General features: G+C 40.9%; 2 protein-coding genes across 4 annotated transcripts in view; one reads left to right on the forward strand and one right to left on the reverse strand.

Moving 5' to 3' along the window:
- Positions 1 to 26,964, forward strand: part of LOC129837622 (disintegrin and metalloproteinase domain-containing protein 22-like) — a 143,289-nt gene that overhangs the window by 70,952 nt on the left and 45,373 nt on the right. For 2 of the 3 annotated variants that reach the window (XM_055903930.1, XM_055903931.1), the window contains exons 6-10: positions 12,824 to 12,887; positions 25,019 to 25,088; positions 25,403 to 25,479; positions 26,625 to 26,699; positions 26,886 to 26,957. In XM_055903930.1, coding sequence (XP_055759905.1) covers positions 12,824 to 12,887; positions 25,019 to 25,088; positions 25,403 to 25,479; positions 26,625 to 26,699; positions 26,886 to 26,957 — 358 coding nt within the window. Of the gene's footprint in view, positions 1 to 12,823; positions 12,888 to 23,616; positions 23,701 to 25,018; positions 25,089 to 25,402; positions 25,480 to 26,624; positions 26,700 to 26,885; positions 26,958 to 26,964 lie in introns of those variants that run through there. The other variant, XM_055903932.1, reaches the window with a different exon arrangement.
- On the reverse strand, positions 21,193 to 23,685 carry LOC129837623 (claudin-12-like). The gene is made up of 2 exons (XM_055903933.1): positions 23,467 to 23,685; positions 21,193 to 23,303 (listed from the first exon to the last, which is right to left on the reverse strand). Exons 1-2 carry the CDS (start codon positions 23,683 to 23,685, stop codon positions 22,497 to 22,499), a joined length of 1,026 nt encoding a protein of 341 aa, XP_055759908.1. The 3' UTR covers positions 21,193 to 22,496.

Here is a 26,964-nt window from a genome sequence, read left to right on the forward strand (position 1 = left end):
AGTGTTGGTTAGTAGTGTTAGTAGTGTTGGTAGTGTTAGTAGTGTTGGTTAGTAGTGTTGGTAGTGTTAGTAGTGTTGGTTAGTAGTGTTAGTAGTGTTAGTAGTGTTGGATAGTAGTGTTGGTAGTGTTAGTAGTGTTGGTTAGTAGTGTTAGTAGTGTTGGTTAGTAGTGTTGGTTAGTAGTGTTAGTAGTGTTGGTTAGTAGTGTTAGTAGTGTTAGTAGTGTTGGATAGTAGTGTTAGTAGTGTTGGTAGTGTTTTATTAGTGTTGGTTAGTAGTGTTAGTAGTGTTAGTAGTGTTAGTAGTGTTAGTAGTGTTGGTTAGTAGTGTAAGTAGTGTTAGTAGTGTTAGTAGTGATAGTAGTGTTGGATAGTAGTGTTGGATAGTACTGTTAGTGGTGTTGGTTAGTGGTGTTAGTGTTGGTTAGTAGTGTTAGTAGTGTTGGATAGTAGTGTTAGTAGTGTTAGTAGTGTTAGTAGTGGTGGATAGTAGTGTTAGTAGTGTTAGTAGTGTTGGTTAGTAGTGTTAGTAGTGTTGGATAGTAGTTTTAGTAGTGATAGTAGTGTTGGTTAGTAGTGTTAGTAGTGTTGGATAGTAGTGTTGGTTAGTAGTGTTAGTAGTGTTAGTAGTGTTAGTAGTGTTAGTAGTGTTAGTAGTGTTGGTTAGTAGTGTAAGTAGTGTTAGTAGTGTTAGTAGTGATAGTAGTGTTGGATAGTAGTGTTGGATAGTACTGTTAGTGGTGTTGGTTAGTGGTGTTAGTGTTGGTTAGTAGTGTTAGTAGTGTTGGATAGTAGTGTTAGTAGTGTTAGTAGTGTTAGTAGTGGTGGATAGTAGTGTTAGTAGTGTTAGTAGTGTTGGTTAGTAGTGTTAGTAGTGTTGGATAGTAGTTTTAGTAGTGATAGTAGTGTTGGTTAGTAGTGTTAGTAGTGTTGGATAGTAGTGTTGGTTAGTAGTGTTAGTAGTGTTAGTAGTGTTGGTAGTGTTAGTAGTGTTGGTTAGTAGTGTAAGTAGTGTTAGTAGTGTTGGTTAGTAGTGTTAGTAGTGTTGGTAGTGTTAGTAGTGTTGGTTAGTAGTGTTAGTAGTGTTGGTTAGTAGTGTTAGTAGTGTTAGTAGTGTTGGATAGTAGTGTTAGTAGTGTTGGTAGTGTTAGTAGTGTTGGTTAGTAGTGTTAGTAGTGTTGGTTAGTAGTGTTTGTTAGTAGTGTTAGTAGTGTTGGTTAGTAGTGTTAGTAGTGTTAGTAGTGTTGGATAGTAGTGTTAGTAGTGTTGGTAGTGTTAGTAGTGTTGGTTAGTAGTGTTAGTAGTGTTAGTAGTGTTAGTAGTGTTAGTAGTGTTGGTTAGTAGTGTAAGTAGTGTTAGTAGTGTTGGTTAGTAGTGTTAGTAGTGTTGGATAGTAGTGTTGGATAGTACTGTTAGTGGTGTTGGTTAGTGGTGTTAGTGTTGGTTAGTAGTGTTAGTAGTGTTGGATAGTGGTGATAGTAGTGTTAGTAGTGTTAGTAGTGTTAGTAGTGTTAGTAGTGTTAGTAGTGTTGGTTAGTAGTGTTATTAGTGTTAGTAGTGTTAGTAGTGTTGGTTAGTAGTGTTAGTAGTGTTAGTAGTTTTAGTAGTGTTAGTAGTGTTGGTTAGTAGTGTTAGTAGTGTTAGTAGTGTTGGTTAGTAGTGTTAGTAGTGTTAGTAGTGTTAGTTAGTAGTGTTAGTAGTGTTAGTAGTGTTAGTAGTGTTGGTTAGTAGTGTTAGTAGTGTTAGTAGTGTTAGTAGTGTTAGTAGTGTTAGTAGTAGTGTTGGTTAGTAGTGTTAGTAGTGTTAGTAGTGTTGGTTAGTAGTGTTAGTAGTGTTGGTTAGTAGTGTTAGTAGTGTTGGATAATAGTGTTGGTTAGTAGTGTTAGTAGTGTTAGTAGTAGTGTTAGTAGTGTTGGATAGTAGTGTTAGTAGTGTTAGTAGTAGTGTTAGTAGTGTTAGTAGTGTTGGTTAGTAGTGTTAGTAGTGTTAGTAGTAGTGTTAGTAGTGTTAGTAGTAGTGTTAGTAGTGTTGGTTAGTAGTGTTAGTAGTGTTAGTAGTAGTGTTAGTAGTGTTGGATAGTAGTGTTAGTAGTAGTGTTAGTAGTGTTAGTAGTAGTGTTAGTAGTGTTGGATAATAGTGTTGGTTAGTAGTGTTAGTAGTGATAGTAGTGTTGGATAGTAGTGATAGTAGTGTTAGTAGTGTTGGATAGTAGTGTTAGTAGTGTTAGTAGTGTTAGTAGTGATAGTAGTGTTGGATAGTAGTGTTAGTAGTGATAGTAGTGTTAGTAGTGTTAGTAGTATCGTTAGTAGTGTTGGATAATAGTGTTGGTTAGTAGTGTTAGTAGTAGTGTTTGTAGTGTTGGATAATAGTGTTGGTTAGTAGTGATAGTAGTGTTGGATAGTAGTGTTGGATAGTAGTGTTAGTAGTGTTAGTAGTGTTAGTAGTGTTGGATAGTAGTGTTAGTAGTGTCAGTAGTGTTGGATAGTAGTGTTAGTAGTGTTAGTAGTGTTGGTTAGTAGTGTTAGTAGTGTTAGTAGTGTTGGTAGTGTTAGTAGTGTTGGTTAATAGTGTTAGTAGTGTTAGTAGTGTTGGTTAGTAGTGTTAGTAGTGTTAGTAGTGTTGGATAGTAGTGTTAGTAGTGTTGGTTAGTAGTGTTAGTAGTGTTGGTTAGTAGTGTTAGTAGTGTTAGTAGTGTTGGTTAGTAGTGTTAGTAGTGTTTGTTAGTAGTGTTAGTAGTGTTAGTAGTGTTATTAGTGTTAGTAGTAGTGTTGGTTAGTAGTGTTAGTAGTGTTGGTTAGTAGTGTTGGTTAGTAGTGTTAGTAGTGTTGGCTAGTAGTGTTAGTAGTAGTGTTAGTAGTGTTGGATAGTAGTGTTAGTAGTGTTGGATAGTAGTGTTAGTAGTGTTGGATAATAGTGTTGGTTAGTAGTGTTAGTAGTAGTGTTAGTAGTGTTGGATAATAGTGTTGGTTAGTAGTGTTAGTAGTGATAGTAGTGTTGGATAGTAGTGTTAGTAGTGTTAGTAGTGTTAGTAGTGTTGGTTAGTAGTGTTAGTAGTGTTGGTTAGTAGTGTTAGTAGTGTTGGTTAGTAGTGTTAGTAGTGTTAGTAGTGTTAGTAGTGTTGGTTAGTAGTGTTAGTAGTGTTAGTAGTGTTAGTAGTGTTAGTAGTGTTGGTTAGTAGTGTTAGTAGTGTTAGTAGTGTTGGATAGTAGTGTTAGTAGTGTTAGTAGTAGTAGTAGTGTTGGACAGTAGTGTTAGTAGTGTTAGTAGTGTTGGTTAGTAGTGTTGGTTAGTAGTGTTAGTAGTGTTATTAGTGTTAATAGTAGTGTTGGATAGTAGTGTTAGTAGTGTTAGTAGTGTTGGTTAGTAGTGTTGGTTAGTAGTGTTAGTAGTGTTAGTAGTGTTGGTTAGTAGTGTTAGTAGTGTTAGTAGTGTTGGTTAGTAGTGTTGGTTAGTAGTGTTAGTAGTGTTAGTAGTGTTGGTTAGTAGTGTTAGTAGTGTTAGTAGTGTTAATAGTAGTGTTGGATAGTAGTGTTAGTAGTGTTAGTAGTGTTGGTTAGTAGTGTTGGTTAGTAGTGTTAGTAGTGTTAGTAGTGTTGGTTAGTAGTGTTAGTAGTGTTAGTAGTGTTGGTTAGTAGTGTTAGTAGTGTTAGTAGTGTTGGTTAGTAGTGTTAGTAGTGTTAGTAGTGTTATTAGTGTTAGTAGTGTTAGTAGTGTTAGTAGTGTTATTAGTGTTGGTTAGTAGTGTTAGTAGTGTTATTAGTGTTGGTTAGTAGTGTTAGTAGTGTTAGTAGTGTTAGTAGTGTTATTAGTGTTATTAGTGTTAGTAGTGTTAGTAGTGTTAGTAGTGTTAGTAGTGTTGGTTAGTAGTGTTAGTAGTGTTAGTAGTGTTATTAGTGTTGGTTAGTAGTGTTAGTAGTGTTAGTAGTGTTAGTAGTGTTAGTAGTGTTAGTAGTGTTAGTTAGTAGTGTTAGTAGTGTTATTAGTGTTAGTAGTGTTAGTAGTGTTAGTAGTGTTAGTAGTGTTATTAGTGTTAGTAGTGTTAGTAGTGTTATTAGTGTTAGTAGTGTTAGTAGTGTTAGTAGTGTTAGTAGTGTTATTAGTGTTATTAGTGTTAGTAGTGTTAGTAGTGTTAGTAGTGTTAGTAGTGTTAGTAGTGTTATTAGTGTTAGTAGTGTTAGTTAGTAGTGTTAGTAGTGTTATTAGTGTTGGTTAGTAGTGTTAGTAGTGTTATTAGTGTTGGTTAGTAGTGTTAGTAGTGTTAGTAGTGTTGGTTAGTAGTGTTAGTAGTGTTAGTAGTGTTATTAGTGTTAGTAGTGTTAGTAGTGTTAGTAGTGTTATTAGTGTTAGTAGTGTTAGTAGTGTTAGTAGTGTTAGTAGTGTTAGTAGTGTTGGTTAGTAGTGTTAGTAGTGTTAGTAGTGTTATTAGTGTTGGTTAGTAGTGTTAGTAGTGTTAGTAGTGTTGGTAGTGTTAGTAGTGTTAGTAGTGTTGGTTAGTAGTGTTAGTAGTGTTAGTAGTGTTGGTAGTGTTAGTAGTGTTAGTAGTGTTGGTTAGTAGTGTTAGTAGTGTTATTAGTGTTAGTAGTGTTATTAGTGTTAGTAGTGTTAGTAGTGTTAGTAGTGTTAGTTAGTAGTGTTAGTAGTGTTATTAGTGTTGGTTAGTAGTGTTAGTAGTGTTATTAGTGTTGGTTAGTAGTGTTAGTAGTGTTAGTAGTGTTGGTTAGTAGTGTTAGTAGTGTTAGTAGTGTTAGTAGTGTTAGTAGTGTTGGTTAGTAGTGTTAGTAGTGTTATTAGTGTTAGTAGTGTTAGTAGTGTTAGTTAGTAGTGTTAGTAGTGTTAGTAGTGTTGGTTATTAGTGTTAGTAGTGTTATTAGTGTTAGTAGTGTTAGTAGTGTTGGTTATTAGTGTTAGTAGTGTTATTAGTAGTGTTGGTTAGTAGTGTTAGTAGTGTTATTAGTGTTAGTAGTTTTAGTTAGTAGTGTTAGTAGTGTTAGTAGTGTTAGTAGTGTTAGTAGTGTTATTAGTGTTAGTAGTGTTAGTAGTGTTAGTAGTGTTAGTAGTGTTAGTAGTGTTAGTAGTGTTAGTAGTGTTAGTAGTGTTAGTAGTGTTGGTTAGTAGTGTTAGTAGTGTTAGTAGTGTTATTAGTGTTAGTAGTGTTAGTAGTGTTGGTTAGTAGTGTTAGTAGTGTTAGTAGTGTTAGTAGTGTTAATAGTGTTATTAGTGTTAGTAGTGTTAGTAGTGATAGTAGTGTTAGTAGTGTTAGTAGTGTTATTAGTGTTGGTTAGTAGTGTTAGTAGTGTTAGTAGTGTTAGTAGTGTTAGTAGTGTTAGTAGTGTTAGTAGTGTTAGTAGTGTTAGTTAGTAGTGTTAGTAGTGTTAGTTAGTAGTGTTAGTAGTGTTAGTAGTGTTATTAGTGTTAGTAGTGTTAGTAGTGTTAGTAGTGTTAGTTAGTAGTGTTAGTAGTGTTATTAGTGTTGGTTAGTAGTGTTAGTAGTGTTATTAGTGTTGGTTAGTAGTGTTAGTAGTGTTGGTAGTGTTGGTAGTGTTGGTTAGTAGTGTTAGTAGTGTTAGTAGTGTTGGTTAGTAGTGTTAGTAGTGTTATTAGTGTTAGTAGTGTTAGTAGTGTTAGTTAGTAGTGTTAGTAGTGTTAGTAGTGTTAGTAGTGTTAGTCGTGTTAGTCGTGTTGGTAGTGTTGGTAGTGTTAGTAGTGTTAGTAGTGTTGGTTATTAGTGTTAGTAGTGTTATTAGTGTTGGTAGTGTTAGTAGTGTTGGTTATTAGTGTTAGTAGTGTTATTAGTAGTGTTGGTTAGTAGTGTTAGTAGTGTTAGTAGTGTTATTAGTGTTAGTAGTGTTAGTAGTGTTAGTTAGTAGTGTTAGTAGTGTTAGTAGTGTTGGTTATTAGTGTTAGTAGTGTTAGTAGTGTTAGTAGTGTTGGTTATTAGTGTTAGTAGTGTTATTAGTGTTAGTAGTGTTATTAGTGTTAGTAGTGTTAGTAGTGTTAGTAGTGTTATTAGTGTTAGTAGTGTTAGTAGTGTTAGTAGTGTTAGTAGTGTTGGTTAGTAGTGTTATTAGTGTTAGTAGTGTTAGTAGTGTTGGTTAGTAGTGTTAGTAGTGTTAGTAGTGTTAGTAGTGTTAGTAGTGTTAGTAGTGATAGTAGTGATAGTAGTGTTAGTAGTGTTAGTAGTGTTAGTAGTGATAGTAGTGTTAGTTGTGTTAGTTGTGTTAGTAGTGTTAGTAGTGTTATTAGTAGTGTTAGTAGTGTTAGTAGTGTTAGTAGTGTTAGTAGTGTTAGTAGTGTTAGTAGTGTTAGTTAGTAGTGTTAGTTAGTAGTGTTATTAGTGTTAGTAGTGTTATTAGTGTTAGTAGTGTTATTAGTGTTAGTTAGTAGTGTTAGTTAGTAGTGTTAGTAGTGTTAGTAGTGTTATTAGTGTTAGTAGTGTTATTAGTGTTAGTAGTGTTAGTAGTGTTAGTAGTGTTAGTTAGTAGTGTTAGTTAGTAGTGTTATTAGTGTTAGTAGTGTTAGTAGTGTTAGTAGTGTTAGTAGTGTTGGTTAGTAGTGTTAGTAATGTTAGTAGGGATAGTAGTAGTGTTGGTTAGTAGTGTTAGTAGTGTTAGTAGGGATAGTAGTAGTGTTGGTTAGTAGTGTTAGTAGTGTTAGTAGTGTTGGTTAGTAGTGTTAGTAGTGTTGGTTAGTAGTGTTAGTAGTGTTGGTTAGTAGTGTTGGTTAGTAGTGTTAGTAGTGTTAGTAGTGTTGGTTAGTAGTGTTAGTAGTGTTGGTTAGTAGTGTTAGTAGTGTTAGTAGTGTTGGTTAGTAGTGTTAGTAGTGTTAGTAGTGTTGGTTAGTAGTGTTAGTAGTGTTGGTTAGTAGTGTTAGTAGTGTTAGTAGTAGTGTTAGTAGTGTTGGATAGTAGTGTTAGTAGTGTTGGATAATAGTGTTGGTTAGTAGTGTTAGTAGTGTTGGATAATAGTGTTGGTTAGTGGTGTTAGTAGTGATAGTAGTGTTGGATAGTAGTGTTAGTAGTGTTAGTAGTGTAGTTGTGTTGGTTAGTAGTGTTAGTTAGTAGTGTTAGTAGTGTTAGTAGTGTTGGATAGTAGTGTTAGTAGTGTTGGTTAGTATTGTTAGTAGTGTTGGATAGTAGTGTTAGTAGTGTTAGTAGTGTTAGTAGTGTTAGTAGTGTTGGATAGTAGTGTTAGTAGTGTTAGTAGTGTTGGTTAGTAGTGTTAGTAGTGTTAGTAGTGTTAGTAGTAGTGTTGGTTAGTAGTGTTAGTAGTGTTAGTAGTGTTGGTTAGTATTGTTAGTAGTGTTGGATAGTAGTGTTAGTAGTGTTAGTAGTGTTAGTAGTGTTAGTAGTGTTGGATAGTAGTGTTAGTAGTGTTAGTAGTGTTAGTAGTGTTGGATAGTAGTGTTAGTAGTGTTAGTAGTGTTAGTAGTGTTAGTAGTGTTGGTTAGTAGTGTTAGTAGTGTTAGTAGTGTTGGTTAGTAGTGTTGGTTAGTAGTGTTAGTAGTGTTAGTAGTGTTAGTAGTAGTGTTGGTTAGTAGTGTTAGTAGTGTTGGTTAGTAGTGTTAGTAGTGTTAGTAGTGTTATTAGTAGTGTTAGTAGTGTTGGTTAGTAGTGTTGGTTAGTAGTGTTAGTAGTGTTAGTATTGTTGGTTAGTAGTGTTAGTAGTGTTGGTTAGTAGTGTTGGATAGTAGTATTAGTAGTGTTGGTTAGTAGTGTTGGTTAGTAGTGTTAGTAGTGTTGGTTAGTAGTGTTAGTAGTGTTAGTAGTGTTGGTTAGTAGTGTTGGATAGTAGTGTTAGTAGTGTTAGTAGTGTTAGTAGTGTTAGTAGTGTTAGTAAGTATTGTTGGTTAGTAGTGTTAGTAGTGTTGGTTAGTAGTGTTAGTAGTGTTGGTTAGTAGTGTTAGTAGTGTTAGTAGTGTTGGATAGTAGTGTTAGTAGTGTTAGTAGTGTTGGTTAGTAGTGTTAGTAGTGTTGGTTAGTAGTGTTGGTTAGTAGTGTTGGTTAGTAGTGTTAGTAGTGTTAGTGTTGGTTAGTAGTGTTAGTAGTGTTGGTTAGTAGTGTTAGTAGTGTTAGTGTTGGATAGTAGTGTTAGTAGTGTTAGTAGTGTTGGTTAGTAGTGTTAGTAGTGTTTGTTAGTAGTGTTAGTAGTGTTGGTTAGTAGTGTTAGTAGTGTTAGTAGTGTTGGTTAGTAGTGTTAGTAGTGTTAGTAGTGTTAGTAGTGTTGGTTAGTAGTGTTAGTAGTGTTGGTTAGTAGTGTTAGTAGTGTTAGTAGTGTTGGTTAGTAGTGTTAGTAGTGTTGGTTAGTAGTGTTAGTAGTGTTAGTAGTGTTAGTAGTGTTAGTAGGGATAGTAGTGTTGGATAGTAGTGTTGGATAGTAGTGTTGGATAGTAGTGTTAGTAGTGTTAGTAGTGTTAGTAGTGTTAGTAGTGTTAGTAAGTATTGTTGGTTAGTAGTGTTAGTAGTGTTAGTAGTGTTAGTAGTGTTTGTAGTGATAGTAGTGTTAGTAGTGTTGGTTAGTAGTGTTAGTAGTGTTAGTAGTGTTAGTAGAGTTGGTTAGTAGTGTTAGTAGTGTTATTAGTGTTAGTAGTAGTGTTGGTTAGTAGTGTTAGTAGTGTTGGTTAGTAGCGTTAGTAGTGTTGCTTAGTAGTGTTAGTAGTGTTAGTAGTAGTGTTGGATAGTAGTGTTAGTAGTGTTAGTAGTGTTGGATAGTAGTGTTGGACAGTAGTGTTAGTAGTGTTGGTTAGTAGTGTTAGTAGTGTTAGTAAGTATTGTTGGTTAGTAGTGTTAGTAGTGTTGGTTAGTAGTGTTAGTAGTGTTAGTAGTGTTAGTAGTGTTGGACAGTAGTGTTAGTAGTGTTGGTTAGTAGTGTTAGTAGTGTTAGTAGTGTTAGTTAGTATTGTTGGTTAGTAGTGTTAGTAGTGTTGGTTAGTAGTGTTAGTAGTGTTGGATAGTAGTGTTAGTAGTGTTAGTAGTGTTGGTTAGTAGTGTTAGTAGTGTTAGTAGTGTTAGTAGTGTTAGTATTGTTGGTTAGTAGTGATAGTAGTGTTAGTAGTGTTAGTATTGTTGGTTAGTAGTGATAGTAGTGTTAGTAGTGTTAGTAAGTATTGTTGGTTAGTAGTGTTAGTAGTGTTGGTTAGTAGTGTTAGTAGTGTTAGTAGTGTTGGATAGTAGTGTTAGTAGTGTTAGTAGTGTTGGTTAGTAGTGTTAGTAGTGTTAGTAGTGTTGGTTAGTAGTGTTGGTTAGTAGTGTTAGTAGTGTTAGTAGTGTTTGTTAGTAGTGTTAGTAGTGTTGGTTAGTAGTGTTGGTTAGTAGTGTTTTTTAGTAGTGTTAGTAGTGTTAGTAGTGTTAGTAGTGTTAGTAAGTATTGTTGGTTAGTAGTGTTAGTAGTGTTGGTTAGTAGTGTTAGTAGTGTTAGTAGTGTTAGTAGTGTTGGACAGTAGTGTTAGTAGTGTTGGTTAGTAGTGTTAGTAGTGTTAGTAGTGTTAGTTAGTATTGTTGGTTAGTAGTGTTAGTAGTGTTGGTTAGTAGTGTTAATAGTGTTAGTAGTGTTAGTAGTGTTGGATAGTAGTGTTAGTAGTGTTGGTTAGTAGTGTTGGTTAGTAGTGTTAGTAGTGTTAGTAGTGTTAGTAAGTATTGTTGGTTAGTAGTGTTAGTAGTGTTGGTTAGTAGTGTTAGTAGTGTTAGTAGTGTTGGTTAGTAGTGTTAGTAGTGTTAGTAGTGTTAGTAGTGTTAGTATTGTTGGTTAGTAGTGTTAGTAGTGATAGTAGTGTTAGTAGTGTTAGTATTGTTGGTTAGTAGTGATAGTAGTGTTAGTAGTGTTAGTAAGTATTGTTGGTTAGTAGTGTTAGTAGTGTTGGTTAGTAGTGTTAGTAGTGTTAGTAGTGTTGGATAGTAGTGTTAGTAGTGTTAGTAGTGTTGGTTAGTAGTGTTAGTAGTGTTAGTAGTGTTGGTTAGTAGTGTTAGTAGTGTTAGTAGTGTTGGTTAGTAGTGTTGGTTAGTAGTGTTAGTAGTGTTAGTAGTGTTTGTTAGTAGTGTTAGTAGTGTTGGTTAGTAGTGTTGGTTAGTAGTGTTGTTTAGTAGTGTTAGTAGTGTTAGTAGTGTTAGTAGTGTTGGATAGTAGTGTTAGTAGTGTTAGTAGTGATAGTAGTGTTGGTTAGTAGTGTTAATAGTGTTAGTAGTGTTGGATAGGTGTGTTGGTTAGTAGTGTTAGTAGTGTTAGTAGTGTTAGTAGTAGTGTTTGTAGTGTTGGATAGTAGTTTTAGTAGTGTTAGTAGTGTTAGTAGTAGTGTTGGTTAGTAGTGTTAGTAGTGTTAGTAGTGTTAGTAGTAGTGTTTGTAGTGTTGGATAGTAGTGTTAGTAGTGTTAGTAGTGTTAGTAGTAGTGTTTGTAGTGTTGGATAGTAGTGTTGGATAGTAGTGTTGGTTAGTAGTGTTGGTTAGTAGTGTTAGTAGTGTTGGTTAGTAGTGTTAGTAGTGTTGGTTAGTAGTGTTAGTAGTGTTAGTTAGTAGTGTTACTAGTAGTGTTGGTTAGTAGTGTTAGTTATTAGTGTTGGTTAGTAGTGTTATTTACTAGTTTAAGTAGTGTTGGTTATTAGTGTTGGTTATTAGTGTTGGTTCCTAGTGTTGGTTACTAGTGTTGGTTACTAGTGTTGGTTACTAGTGTTGGTTACTAGTGTTGGTTACTATTGTTAGTTAGTAGTGTTAGTAATGTTAGTTATTAGTGTTGGTTAGTAGTGTTATTTACTAGTGTAAGTAGTGTTGGTTATTAGTGTTGGTTACTAGTGTTGGTTACTAGTGTTGGTTACTAGTGTTAGTTAGTAGTGTTGGTTATTAGTGTTGGTTACTAGTGTTGGTTACTAGTGTTAGTTAGTAGTGTCGGTTACTAGTGTTAGTTAGTAGTGTTGATTAGTAGTGTTAGTAATGCTAGTTATTAGTGTTGGTTAGTCGTGTTCTTTACTAGTGTAAGTAGTGTTGGTTACTAGTGTTAGTTAGTAGTGTTAGTTATGGAGAGGAGGCTCATTTACAACAGACCTGCAGTGTTTTTATGTACTGACATGTACCAGTATAAACATGTTCCAGTATCAACCATCCATAGACATGTACCAGTATAAACATGTTCCAGTATCAACCATCCATAGACATGTACCATTATAAACCATACATAGACATGTACCATTATAAACCATACATAGACATGTACCAGTATCAACCATCCATAGACATGTACCATTATAAACCATACATAGACATGTACCATTATAAACCATCCATAGACATGTACCATTATAAACCATACATAGACATGTACCATTATAAACCATACATAGACATGTACCATTATAAACCATACATAGACATGTACCAATATAAACCATCCATAGACATGTACCATTATAAACCATCCATAGACATGTACCAGTATAAACCATCCATAGACATGTACCATTATAAACCATCCATAGACATGTACCATTATAAACCATCCATAGACATGTACCAGTATAAACCATCCATAGACATGTACCATTATAAACCATCCATAGACATGTACCATTATAAACCATCCATAGACATGTACCATTATAAACCATCCATAGACATGTACCAGTATAAACATGTTCCAGTATAAACCATCCATAGACATGTACCATTATAAACCATCCATAGACATGTACCATTATAAACCATACATAGACATGTACCATTATAAACCATACATAGACATGTACCATTATAAACCATACATAGACATGTACCAGTATCAACCATCCATAGACATGTACCATTATAAACCATACATAGACATGTACCATTATAAACCATACATAGACATGTACCAGTATCAACCATCCATAGACATGTACCATTATAAACCATACATAGACATGTACCATTATAAACCATCCATAGACATGTACCATTATAAACCATACATAGACATGTACCATTATAAACCATACATAGACATGTACCATTATAAACCATACATAGACATGTACCAATATAAACCATCCATAGACATGTACCATTATAAACCATCCATAGACATGTACCAGTATAAACCATCCATAGACATGTACCATTATAAACCATCCATAGACATGTACCATTATAAACCATCCATAGACATGTACCAGTATAAACCATCCATAGACATGTACCATTATAAACCATCCATAGACATGTACCATTATAAACCATCCATAGACATGTACCATTATAAACCATCCATAGACATGTACCAGTATAAACATGTTCCAGTATAAACCATCCATAGACATGTACCATTATAAACCATCCATAGACATGTACCATTATAAACCATCCATAGACATGTACCATTATAAAACATCCATAGACATGTACCATTATAAACCATACATAGACATGTACCATTATAAACCATACATAGACATGTACCAATATAAAACATCCATAGACATGTACCATTATAAACCATACATAGACATGTACCATTATAAACCATACATAGACATGTACCATTATAAACCATACATAGACATGTACCATTATAAACCATACATAGACATGTACCAATATAAAACATCCATAGACATGTACCATTATAAAACATCCATAGACATGTACCATTATAAAACATCCATAGACATGTACCAGTATAAACCATCCATAGACATGTACCATTATAAAACATCCATAGACACCTATCCCTCTTAGTGCCGTTACAGACACACACAGTCCTCATCAGTTTCTGTAGAGAGGAGAGAGAGTGCTGGCATCCATCTTGTTTATGTCTGCAGTGGCTGGCGGTCATATTGATCTCTCTTTTTCTCTCTCTCTGTCAGTGGGATGTTCTTTGATGGGAATCACACCTACATGATCGAGCCTGGAGGAAAGGACCGCGTCAGCGTGAGTACCTCGGCTAAGCCTGGCATTGGCCATCCATTCACACATGCGCGCACGCACGCACACACGCACGCACGTACGCACTCACACACACACTGTGTAATAGTAGTCGTCTGGACTGAATGGGACTAGAAGCTCTTGCAGACCGGACCGTGAATGCAGATCACAAAGCAGACTACCCTTACGTTACACATCCCATAATTAACATTGACTTCAGAGTAGAGAGATTATCCACTAGGACAGAGCAGAGCTGGCCAGCCAGTTAGTTCATGAGGAATAGAGAGTGATATAATTAAGCAATAAGGCACAAGGGGTGTGGTATATGGCCAATATGGCTAAGTGATGTTCTTAGGCACGACGCATCGCGGAGTACAGCCTGGATGCAGCCCTTAGCCGTGGTATATTGGCCATATACCACAAACCCCAGAGGTGCCTTATTGCTATTATAAACTGGTTATCAACGTAATTAGAGCAGTAAAAATAAATGTTTTGTCATATCCGTGGTATACGGTCTGATATACCACGGCTGTCAGCCAATCAGCATTCAGGACTCTAACCACCCAGTTTGTAATACAGTATATGGTTGTATTTATGAGGGAGAGCTGATGGTTTAAAGCAGCATCTGGTACCCTGAGAGAAAAGTCCAAGCTCTGATTGTCACGCCCTGACCTTAAAGATCCTTTTTATGTCTCTATTTGGTTTGGTCAGGGTGTGATTTGGGGTGGGTATTCTATGTTCTTTCGTTCTATTATTTGTATTTCTATGTTTTGGCCGGGTAGGGTTCTCAATCAGGGACAGCTGTCTATCGTTGTCTCTGATTGAGAACCATACTTAGGTAGCCCTTTTTCCCACCTGTCTTTGTGGGAAGTTAACTTTGTTTGTGGCACTTAGCCTTAAGCTTCACGGTTGTTTGGTATTGTTTATTGTTTTGTCGGCGTCATCACCTAATTAACGGGAATATGTACGCTCACCACGCGTCGCTTTGGTCGCCTCCTTTTGACGGCCTTGACACTGATTGTGATGTGTTAATGTGAGAGACACTTTATCTTCTGCGTGTGTGTTTAGGGTGGAGGTAATCAGGAAGGGAAGAAAGGTATATTTGTGTGTGTGCAGTGTTTCCCCTAGGATTCTTTTCATCAGTGGAGGCAAGCGTGGGGGGGGGGGGGGTGAATTACTACTAATATTAGCGCAATGACATGCTAGCTGTTCCCATAGACATCCAGTCATTGAGCCAACGACTATCAATTTAAAAATGCATCTTGGGAGAAATATATGAATAAATAATGTGTATGTGTGTGCGTGCGTGCGTGCTTGTGTGTGAGCGTGCACAAGTGCCCGTGCAGGTTTGTGTGTGTGTGTTTTTCAGGCATATAGAGCCGCCTTCTTAAAATGCATATCCATCTGACAGGTTTACCGCCTTATGGTGAAGAGAAGAGGAGAGAGAGGGAGGGGAGAGCGTAAAATGAGAAGAAGGATGTGAAATGAGTCAGGGAGAAGGAGGGAAGAATAGAGAAAAGGGAGAGAGGAATGGACAAGTGAGAATGAGGGAGAAAGGAATGGATAGAGACAGTGGGAGTGAGGGAGAGGAATGGACAGAGACAGTGGGAGTGAGGGAGAGAGGAATGGACAGAGACGGTGGGAATGAGGGAGAGAGGAATAGACAGAGACAGTGGGAGTGAGGGAGAGAGGAATGGACAGAGACAGTGGGAGTGAGGGAGAGAGGAATGGACAGTGGGAGTGAGGGAGAGAGGAATGGACAGAGACAGTGGGAGTGAGGGAGAGAGGAATGGACAGAGACAGTGGGAGTGAGGGAGAGAGGAATGGACAGAGACATTGGGAGTGAGGGAGAGAGGAATGGACAGAGACAGTGGGAGTGAGGGAGAGAGGAATGGACAGAGACAGTGGGAGTGAGGGAGAGAGGAATGGACAGAGACAGTGGGAGTGAGGGAGAGAGGAATGGACAGAGACAGTGGGAGTGAGGGAGAGAGGAATGGACAGAGACATTGGGAGTGAGGGAGAGAGGAATGGATAGAGACAGTGGGAGTGAGGGAGAGAGGAATGGACAGAGACAGTGGGAGTGAGGGAGAGAGGAATGGACAGAGACAGTGGGAGTGAGGGAGAGGAATGACAGAGACAGTGGGAGTGAGGGAGAACGAGGGGGTGAGAGAGAAACAGAAATGAACAACACTGGGACCCTGTGGCTTTGTGACATCTGTTTTAGCAGCCTCCTTCATCCTTCCCTCCCTATCTTCCTCTCCTCCTCCCCTCCTTCTCTCCCTCTGCCTCTGCCTCTGTAGGGACGGAATTATTGAAGCAAGGGAGTGAGTGGGAGAACGAGGGAAAATTGCACTCCAAGATCTCTTAAATCTATGCAGCGCTCTGCTACACACACACAGTGTGGCTTCTATAAGTTGTTAGCTAGTTAGCCGTTAGCATCCTGGCTCCAGGAAAAGGCCATGCTGTGCTGCTGTCAAGCCCAGGGTCGGCTGTCAGTTTCTGGACTTAGAGCCGCTGATACGCCTGCCTTCTTGGTGCTACTCTCTCTCTCTCTCTCTGATAGTCTGCTTGGTGTGCAGTTCATCCTAAGAGGCTTGTCACACAGACACACAGATGCCTGCTGGAAAGATCAAGTAGTGGCCTCCCTGCCCTGCATGCCAAGTTTGATACTCACACACACTCACCCACAGACACACACACAGACACACACAGCTGTACCTGCATCCTCTCTGCAGTGTTCTGTTTGTACACCCTCTGTCAGCAGACATTGTTTTTAAAGTTTATTTTTAGCGTTTTCCTTCACCCTGCTTCAGTGTGTGTGTGTGTGTGTGTGTGTGTGTGTGTGTGTGTGTGTGTGTGTGTGTGTGTGTGTGTGTGTGTGTGTGTGTGTGTGTGTGTGTGTGAGTGAGTGAGTCTAAACAAAATAATGTTAGACCCAGACACATCTAAAACCCAGATGTGTTCACGCAAGCGAGCAAACAGTTTCCAAGCTGATACCTGGCCGATCCGGTTATATGATCCGGTTGGATGTGACTTTTATAAGACGGAGACGGCATGGCAGTTAGTGTGTGTTTTTGTGTGTGTGGCGGCATAACTCCTGTCTGCCGTATGGCTAATCCATCTGCCCTCCTTCGACCTGGACAGAACCAGAACCACCAAGCCAGGCAGCAGGAAGGCAGCCAAGAGGAACCAGAGCCAGGGAGCCAGCCAGTAGGAAGGCAGCCAAGAGGAACCAGAACCAGGGAGCCAGCCAGTAGGAAGGCAGCCAAGAGGGACCAGAACCAGGGAGCCAGGCAGTAGGAAGGGAGCCAAGAGGGTCCAGAACCAGGGAGCCAGGCAGCAGAAAGGGAGCAAAGAGGGTCCAGAACCAGGGTGCCAGCCAGCAGGAAGGGAGCCAAGAGGGACCAGAACCAGGAAGCCAGCCAGCAGGAAGGGAGCCAAGAGGGGCCAGAACCAGGGAGCCAGGCAGCAGGAAGGGAGCCAAGAGGGACCAGAACCAGGGAGTCGGGCAGCAGAAAGGGAGCCAAGAGGAAGCAGAACCAGGGAGCCAGGCAGCAGGAAGGGAGCCAAGAGGAACCAGAACCAGGGAGCCAGGCAGCAGGAAGGGAGCCAAGAGGAACCAGAACCAGGGAGCCAGGCAGCAGGAAGGGAGCCAAGAGGCTGAGTAATATAGCTCTATGTGGGCAGGATGTTGGGACTGGGATTGGTTCTCTGCAAGATGCTGCTGCTGTAGCCAAATCTGTGTGTGCGTGTGTGTTTGTTTGTGTGTGCGTGTGAGGGTGTGTGTAGGAGGGAGTTTATGCTGAGTTGTCTTTGTACAGAACACCATATGTCTGGCTCTCACGGTTGTGACACCCCCTGCCCTGCACCCACCTGCACTGCCTGTCTCAATAAAAGATGGATATTATTATAGGGAATGTGAATTAAAGCTTCCATGTTTGGGCACTCCTCTCCTTTGCATAGAAATATGATTAACAGAATGTATAGACATGGTTGTTTCTCCCTTGTGATACTTCATGGGTGCACCGTAATGGTCTCTGTCTGGATTGTGTACATCTGTGGGCTGTTAGTACTCAGAGCACATAGAAAGGTTGTGGTGATCAGCATCACAGAATGTAACATTCCAAAAACAGCCCTTCCGGATGGTGGATTGGCTGGCTTACAAAGAAACAGGCATCTCAATGGGGATGCTCAGTGGATTCCCTCTCTGTACCCAGGACTTCCCAGACAACCCAGTCCCTCAGGCTGTGCTGGGGCCAGGGCTGGTTGGGGAGGTGTGGGGGATGGGGCTTGATGGAGACGTGGTGGTGAGGGTGGAGGGTGTGAAGATGGGGGGGTGGTGAAGCTGATAGCCTATGAATGTGCAGGCTTGGAGGGGAGGGTAGTGGTGGTGAGGGGGGTTGAGGACTAGGGGGATCCTTTGTGGCCTTTAGCCAACCCCCTTCATGCACTCTAATGCATCACACACACACAAACACAGGACGAATCCTTAGAACTCCTAAGCCTGAATGAAAGGGGTGCTGCCCCCCCCCCCCCCCCCCCCATACACACACACTCTATATTAATTCATCCGAGATACGGTCTCCCCCAGCAACTCAGGCCACGCCCTGTTCTTTTGTCCAAGGACATCTGAGCCCATCTGTGTGAGACCCTAATCCTACTCACGACACACACCCCGTGGAGTGCCTGTGTGTGTGTGTGTGTGTGTGTGTGTGTGTGTGTGTGTGTGTGTGTGTGTGTGTGTGTGTGCGTGCGTGTTTGTAGGCGGTTGTCTCCCCAAACTGCTATCCTACCTCACCAAAAAGGGATTCATCAGGAAACAAAGACAATTGGACAAGAGAACATTATACAGCATTCATTTCAGATAGCTGTTTCTTAACAAAGTCCAAACATTAACCAGCATATTCATGTGTACAAAACATTATTCTACATAGCTCACATATTCTGAAATGAAACCGCATATTAATATATACACATGTATCATGAAACAGAATAATAAAGAACAGACATGATACAGATTGATCTGTCAGTTCTGTTCTGTATAGAAATCTACCATCACATTGACATGAACTGCAGCATTTAGGTTTGCGATCCATCACTAATCACATTGGCAACTTGAAAGAGTGAGATTAAACAGAGTTCTGGTTGGTGTGAAGAGTGTCTGTGGGATAATAAGAGATGGTGTCTGTCCTTAGGGGGTTGTGTGACACACATCAAAGACTGTAACACAATGGAGAGAGCTCACTCATCAAAGACTGTGTATGATGATAGAGATAACTCACTGCCTGGTTGTTTCTGCCTGCACTGATGTGGAGGAAGCTGTTCTCTATGGACAAAGGCTGAGTGGGTTTAGGCCTCCCTGCTTGTAAGTGCTCCCAAGAGGTCTGGACCTTTATGGCAGACCTTCGGAGCATGGTTGCTGGTGCAAGCCCATTCCCAAGGCACGTGTTAGCACTGGTTTTAAATAGTACTGGTGTAGTTTGTTCATACTGTTATTACACAGTGTTCTATTCAGGCCCAGTCCATAAAGGAAACACCATGTTATCAGTGGCAGGGACTAACTCCCTCAGGTTGGAAGAAACCTACTCTCAACTCGTCATTGTCTTTGCTACCAGAATGTTAACTATAGTCATGTTTCTGCTCTTCATGCTGCTTCAGTCCTTACCAGAACAATATGTCTGTCTTGGTTCAGTGTAGCCAGTGTTACCAGAACAATATGTCTGTCTTGGTTCAGAGTGTAGCCAGGGTTACCAGAACAATATGTCTGTCTTGGTTCAGAGTGTAGCCAGGGTTACCAGAACAATATGTCTGTCTTGGTTCAGAAGAGTGTAGCCAGGGTTACCAGAACAATATGTCTGTCTTGGTTCAGAAGAGTGTAGCCAGGGTTACCAGAACAATATGTCTGTCTTGGTTCAGAAGAGTGTAGCCAGGGTTACCAGAACAATATGTCTGTCTTGGTTCAGAAGAGTGTAGCCAGGGTTACCAGAACAATATGTCTGTCTTGGTTCAGAGTGTAGCCAGTGTTACCAGAACAATATGTCTGTCTTGGTTCAGAGTGTAGCCAGGGTTACCAGAACAATATGTCTGTCTTGGTTCAGAAGAGTGTAGCCAGGGTTACCAGAACAATATGTCTGTCTTGGTTCAGAAGAGTGTAGCCAGGGTTACCAGAACAATATGTCTGTCTTGGTTCAGAGTGTAGCCAGTGTTACCAGAACAATATGTCTGTCTTGGTTCAGAGTGTAGCCAGGGTTACCAGAACAATATGTCTGTCTTGGTTCAGAAGAGTGTAGCCAGGGTTACCAGAACAATATGTCTGTCTTGGTTCAGAGTGTAGCCAGGGTTACCAGAACAATATGTCTGTCTTGGTTCAGAAGAGTGTAGCCAGGGTTACCAGAACAATATGTCTGTCTTGGTTCAGAAGAGTGTAGCCAGGGTTACCAGAACAATATGTCTGTCTTGGTTCAGAAGAGTGTAGCCAGGGTTACCAGAACAATATGTCTGTCTTGGTTCAGAAGAGTGTAGCCACGGTTACCAGAACAATATGTCTGTCTTGGTTCAGAGTGTAGCCAGTGTTACCAGAACAATATGTCTGTCTTGGTTCAGAGTGTAGCCAGGGTTACCAGAACAATATGTCTGTCTTGGTTCAGAAGAGTGTAGCCAGGGTTACCAGAACAATATGTCTGTCTTGGTTCAGAGTGTAGCCAGGGTTACCAGAACAATATGTCTGTCTTGGTTCAGAGTGTAGCCAGGGTTACCAGAACAATATGTCTGTCTTGGTTCAGAGTGTAGCCAGGGTTACCAGAACAATATGTCTGTCTTGGTTGAGTGTAGCCAGGGTTACCAGAACAATATGTCTGTCTTGGTTCAGAGTGTAGCCAGGGTTACCAGAACAATATGTCTGTCTTGGTTCAGAGTGTAGCCAGGGTTACCAGAACAATATGTCTGTCTTGGTTCAGAGTGTAGCCAGGGAACAGTTCTTAGTGGACCTCAGCCTTCGGTGACAGCTAGCCTCTCAGCGGGTTGCTAACGCTCGCGGTTCACTCTGTCTGTCGCGTCTGTCACTCCAAGATGTGACAGCGGACTTCCTGGGGTCAGACAAGGCTATGTGTGTGTGTGTGTGTCTGTCTGTGATGAGGCAGCATGCTGTCATCACCATCTCTGAATCAAACAATAATAAAAAACTGACCTGGTGAGAAAAACTGAAAATTAAAAAGTGCTGTCAGGTTTTTCTAGGCTCTATATTTCAATGTACTGTGTCACTATGTGTCGCTGACTGTGTAAATATGTCGCTGACTGTGTAAAGAGGATGGGCCAGCAACCAACACTGCTTCCTGGAATATGTACGAATCATAGCCTATTAGCTCGTAAAGGATTTTTAAAATAAATCCTTTAAAATGCACTTTCTATTCCCGAAGGCCACAAAATGTATCATTTCCATCCGTCTTTCAATTAGCAACTCATTGGGTGAGTTACAGGGACCTATCCAGCCTTACTTATCAGTGCAGATCAAGGCGAGGATACATATGGGATGTCCTGCTGGGAAGCCAAGTGAACAGACCTTACAGCCCATTAATCACTACTCTGACTGATCAATAAAGTGCCAAAGTGGAGCAATAACCAGCTGACACAGCACTAACCCTGAGGACCGGAAACAACATATTACCCTGCTGCTTGTAATCCAATCTGCCTGCCAGATAGACCCAGCTCCATCTCAACCAGCCCTCTCTGTCTCTCAGCCTTTTGGCTGAACAGTTTCACCCAGTTCAGATCACAGCACGCCAGGCTAAATGACTCCAACTAATACATTCACTCAGAATCACTGCAAACAGGTGACTCATTTTAGTGTGGCCTTTCTCTGGCCCTGTTAATCATGTTAAGTACTTAGTAACGGTAAATACATCTTTGGTGGTACTGTGACACCAGTATTAGTCATCGTCGGCCGTGGCGAGGAACACTGATAGTTTAATTAGATAAAAAATTTTACTGAGAAAAAGGTCTGGTGAACAAAGATATTTTCCATAGAGATAAGAACATTAGACTGTACATGCAGTACTGCAACAGAGAGAGCATGTCGGATACATTACGGCTGATTTAAATCGTATTTAAGATTAAGTCAACACACGAGTTAGAGGACAGTTTGGTCAAAACTAGTGTTTAGGAATAGAATGCAACATACATCACAGAATCCTCTTCCTCTAGATTGTAGAATCATAAGAAACCCAGTGCATTCAGTCAGTGTTCTACCATTTTAGAACCAGCACAGCCAATGTGATGTCACAGTGTAGTGAACCCCCCCTTCATGTGAAATCAATGAGTTTATTTAACCTTTATTTAACTAGGCAAGTCAGTTAAGAACACACTCTTATTTACAATGACGGCCTACCCCGGACAATGCTGGGCCAATTGTGCGCCGCCCTATGGGACTCCCAATCATGAAGCTACAGCCTGGAATCAAACCAGGGTCTGTAGTGACACCTCTAGCACTGAGATGCAGTGCCTTAGACCGCTGCGCCACTCGGGAGCCCAGTAGTGGATGAATGAAGCGGAAACAAGAGTAGCTCTACGTTTGCTTACACAGCTCAGTGTAGACTGACAGTTTGACAAAAAGAACAGGCGACAGATGGCAGTGTACCTAAAATAAGATGTTCATTTTGACGTTGCTTTGGTCTGAGTAGCAGACAGAGCCACAGAGCAGTATGTGTTCTGGTTCAATCATCTCTCCAGGCACCTTAACGAAGGAGACACGTCAACAACTACCTTCCTGATATAGCACTTTCTGACATCTGCTGATGTAAAAAAAGGCTTTATACATTTGATTGATATACGGTGACATCATGATATGTGAATTAGATACAAAATGATCTAATTTATGTCTACATATAAAAAGTCATGGCCTTAGAGCCACTGCTGTACTGTTGATGGGTAAATAGCATGAGAGTAATTTGGATATTCCCATGTCACAGCATATTATACCTCCAACGCCCAAAAACAGCATGTGTATAAAACTAGCAGAACAAAAGAAACAGTAACATGTTACAGTATTCTCAGTATTAGTACAACAAACACAGAATAACTAAGCAATGTTCTGAACAATGCCCAGCAGTAGTATTTCTTCAGACCAACAATATGAACACCACACATTAAAACAACAGGCACAACAAAGACATCACAGTCAGTTAGTGTCACTCCCTTTAACATCACTACATCAACTTACCTCACGGTTAAAGTACAGTTTAGTTCATTTCTTAGCAGTTGAAATATTAGTGAACACAATATACACAGTGTAGAAATGCTATGAGGTTTCAAGCAGATTTACATTAAGAAGAGATGTACAAATAGGTGCGATTAGAAAATATTGTTTTCAATCAAAATGTAACAGTGAATTCAGACTTCATTATGGGGCATCTCTGGTGTCCTTTCACCAGATGTGGAGCCTGCATACTAAACGGTGTCTAACCGTGCAGTGCTTGGTTGAGTGACGCAGAGTTGTATTTCTAGTGCAGACTGACCAACAGTCATATCCTTCATTTATATTGCACTGACAGTACACACCCTTTACAGGAGACAGGACAGCTAAATGGAACCAGGACTCAGTGTTCTTGCAGCAGCCCTCCCTCAGAGGCCTTGTGTTAGAACAGGGATGTCTATCTCTATGCCAGACATGCGTGAGCGTGTGGAGTAGCGGTGGCCTACGTAGCTGGGGGCGTAGCCCACCTGAGACGGGGCATAACTCTGGGACGGGGCATAGCTGTAAGCCTGGTTCTGCCCCACCTCTGACCCATACCCATCTGGGGCTGACATCTGGGACATATAGACCTGCTGGGGCTGCTGGGCCAGTGGGGCTACGCTCTGAGGGTAGCCCTGGGAGGGAGCGTAGGGCTGGGCATCCATCACAGTGGGGACATACCCCTGTGGAGGGAAGGTCTGAGGGGGTCCGTAGATGGGTGAGGGGGGGTACCCGTTGGCTGTGAGGGGCTGGGTGGAGAGGGAGTTAGGGAGTGTGGGTAGAGGCAGCCAGAAGGGAGAGGGTAGCTTCTTACACATGCAGTACCACATGAACATCAGCAGGGCGGCGAGCATGAGGCCACCGGAACAGCCGATGGCCACGTAGACCGCGAACCCGTCTGAGAAGATGCGGTCGTACTTGATGTTCATCTCTTTGGTCCGGAACAGGAACCACACGGAGGGCGCCAGGGCGATAGCACCTCCCAGGAACAGGAACATCCCGGCCACTAGGTGGCAGCCTGCGCTGTTGACCAGACAGCGGGTACTCTTGATGTCTGTCTCAGCCTTATCAGAGCAGCAGCAGGTCTTAGACATGCCTGCCATACACAGCACCAGGGCCAGGGAGCCAAACAGTAGCCCAGTCGGCAGGCAGAACTGGAGCAGTCTCAGGTCCAACTGGTCCACTTTAGAATACCACTGTGGGGAGAAGGAATAAATGAGAAATGATTTATGCAAATCTAAAATGGCACCATGTTTCCTGTATAGTGCACTACTCTAGAGCCCTATGTGGCAGTGCACCATATGGGGGGAATATGGGATGCTGTATGTCCTTATGATTGTGCGATCATCAGACCCGTACCTCTGAGTCGTAGTAGTAGCAGCCAGAGTAGCCATCTTGTTTCACACACTTGGCCCACAGGCCGTCATAGACGCTGATGTTCTTGGCATTTTTGTTGAAGGTGACAAGTCGTGTCACTCGCCACTGTGGGATCAGCGCCGCCACAGCGATGCCGCCCACGGAGATGAAGGCGATGATGAAGGAGAAGGCATTGGTGGCGTGGATGTCCCGGCACGACATAGCCGCCGCAGACAGGTGATGTCAACAGGACTTCCTGTTCTTTTGGATAAAGAGAGAAGGGGAAAACGAGGGAGATCAGTACTCAGTCAGATGACCTGGTCATCCAGATTTAGAGGCCTGTTTAGCTCTGAATATAAATATGTGACAGAGCATTTCATATTCTGCATGGCAGGGAGACCTTTCTGCTTGACAACAATCCACAGCATTACACTGTACTCTTGAAACCAGCATCAAAGTTTACGCCACTGAGGGAGGTGACCCAGCTACAGGCAAACCCCTTATATGTTCCTATTCACTAACACAGTTGACCTAGAATCTGCATGTGACTGAAAACAATGCTCTCATTTCATTGGAACTCAGACACAAACTAAGCCTATTAGGCAAGTACTGTAGTACTACTCCACAACAGGGACTGTCCAGAAAAACAATGGACAATAGACTGGACTACACTTTACTACCGTTGACAATGGTTGTTGCACCGTAATGCTTCTCAATGCAGTAAACTCAATTGTCTCAAAGTAGAACCCGTTATTTACCAATGTGTAACTGGCTCACTATGTTTACAGCGCTGCAATATAACGTTAACTTACTGTGCGGACGTTCTACTGAGCAGACTGGCATAACATGACAGACACGTAATAAGAATTCAGTAGTGAATGTGTGTAGTCAGTGCGCAGCTAGCTTAATTAGCTAGCTATCATTCAATTAGCTAGTTAGCCTACTAACTTACTTTAGTTGTTCTCCCCGTATGCTTATGAAGTTGTGGATATGTAATTTAGCTGTGCTGTCTTCTACATGCAGTTGTTCAAACAATGTTGATACAAGTTAGCAATCATTAACCAGCTGACTAGCTAGCTAACGTTAGCTAATAATAAGTTAACGTTAGCTAGAAACCTGTTGCGCCCTCGATTGTCGAAAAAATGGGACTAGCTAGCTAAACGCTAGAGCTCACAGAAACTCAACTGACTCTATGAAAAAGAGAGGTCGAACTACATACCTTTGATTTTTGTAACGTTAACGCGTTTATTAGGGAGAAATCGCAGCCATTCCAAATTGTTGTTGAGTTTTTCAGTTCCAAGGAGCGTTTTCCCGTCCGTAGCGCACTCGCTTCTTTACGCGTCCCCGTGGTTGGCAAGAGAATGTGACGTCACCCGCGCGTTCATATTCACCTTGTACTGGCCTGGGACTGTGTGGTTGACTGATGATGACAGACAGCGCACTTTATTCAGTTTATATGAATATACATGGTTGGATGATTTTTTAAAAATATATACAAAAAAAGAGAGAAAATAATGAATTATGACCCTCCACCTTTCTTTCTAATGTCTTGCAGGGTGATGTCCAGATCCACATGATCTATAAATCAGCAGGAGAAGAGGCAGCAGCTTACTTCCTTCCTAATGGTAAGGTATCTGCTGTAAGAGTTATGAGGGTTGGATTAAATTAACAAACTATTGGAAAACTGATAAATGAAATAAATATTGCAAAACTGATAGTTTTGGCCACACTATCTGATTGGTTACCATAAGTTGCAGCTGAACCAATATCCAGTATCAGAGCCTTAGGCCTATAGAAACACATAAGCCTGAGTAAACATAATATAGAACTGCATAGCTTGGTTACTGTTAGATGTGGAGAATGTTATAGTGAATGTTATAACCCTATACGCTAACAAACAATAATACACTAACCCTCCTTTGTTTTTGTTTTTCCACAGTTGACCTCCCAGAGCCTCCTTTCCCCAGCCCTCCATTTCCTGGGTCAAAGGTCGTCCACAGGAGGAAGAAGAGACAGGTGAGTGAGAACTGTGGAATGCCCCAGGTTTTCCTCCTACTATCCTTATGGTCACAGTTATGGATGAGTCATAATTGACTGTAACTGGGGAAGGAATGCATACCACTGCTGGCTTGCTTCTGAAGCGAAGCAGGGTTGGTCCTGGTCAGTCCCTGGATGGGAGACCAGATGCTGCTGGAAGTGGTGTTGGAGGGCCAGTAGGAGGCACTCTTTCCTCTGGTCTAAAAAAAAAATATATCCCAATGCCCCAGCGCAGTGATTGGGGACACTGCCCTGTGTAGGGTGCCGTCTTTCGGATGGGACGTTAAACGGGTGTCCTGACTCTCTGAGGTCATTAAAGATCCCATGGCACTTATCGTAAGAGTAGGGGTGTTAACCCCGGTGTCCTGGCTAAATTCCCAATCTGGCCCTCAAACCATCATGGTCACCTAATAATCCCCAGTTTACAATTGGCTCATTCATCCCCCTCCTCTCCCCTGTAACTATTCCCCAGGTCGTTGCTGCAAATGAGAACGTGTTCTCAGTCAACTTACCTGGTAAAATAACGGAAAAATAAATAAAAATAAAAATCTTAAGTTCAGTCGTGTGTGTGGTGTGTGTACTATATAATCGTGCATGTCTGTATGAGTGTGTTGGAGATAATTAAATAGTGCTCTGCGTGTTCTTCACGTTGTTGACTTTGCATTCTGTATGTTAATTCACTGAGGTAGAAATTAAGGTGATTTCCTTGTCACCTCTCTCATTCTCTTCTTATAAAATATTCACCATGTGAATGAAGGTTGTTCTCTGTGGCTCCTCATCCTCCACTGCCTGCAGACAGACAAACTGGTGTGGATGTGTCTGCATCTCTCCCTCTCTCCCTCTCTCCCTCTCTCCCTCTCTCGCTCTGTTCTCTTGCTTTTTTCTCTCTCTTTCTCCCCTGAGAGCTATATAGACAGGGGTTACTGGAAAGCACAGACAGACCAGATGCGGTTGAAACATTCCATCATCCCAGCATCATTCTTTCTGTTTCTATGATGGGTTTAGGTGGAAACAGTCATCATACAAATATAATGTGTTTACAGTAAGAGAGAGAGAGTTTTAATGCGTGTGTGTTTGTGTTAGATCCATTGAAGCTTACAGTCTGCTCTGTGTTGCTCTCGTAGGCCCCGCGGGTTGGAGGCAGTGTGGCCGAGGAGACCAAGTACATCGAGCTGATGGTGATCAACGACCATCTGATGGTGAGAGCAGTCCGTCTGTGTGTGTTTATGATTATGTGTGTGTGTGCTCTTTCTTTCACTGATGTTACCCCCAATAGAGAAGCTAGGGGTTCAGGTATAAGGCTGACTATCTCTCTCTCTCTCTCTCTCTCTCTCTCTCTCTCTCTCTCTCTCTCTCTCTCTCTCTCTCTCTCTCTCTCTCTCCAGTATAAAAAGCATCGTCTCTCTGTTGGTCAGACGAATAACTACGCTAAGTCTGTGGTCAATATGGCTGATATGGTAAGTT

This window comes from Salvelinus fontinalis, chromosome 38 (genome assembly GCF_029448725.1).
Source record: "Salvelinus fontinalis isolate EN_2023a chromosome 38, ASM2944872v1, whole genome shotgun sequence".
Classification (NCBI taxonomy): domain Eukaryota; kingdom Metazoa; phylum Chordata; class Actinopteri; order Salmoniformes; family Salmonidae; genus Salvelinus; species Salvelinus fontinalis.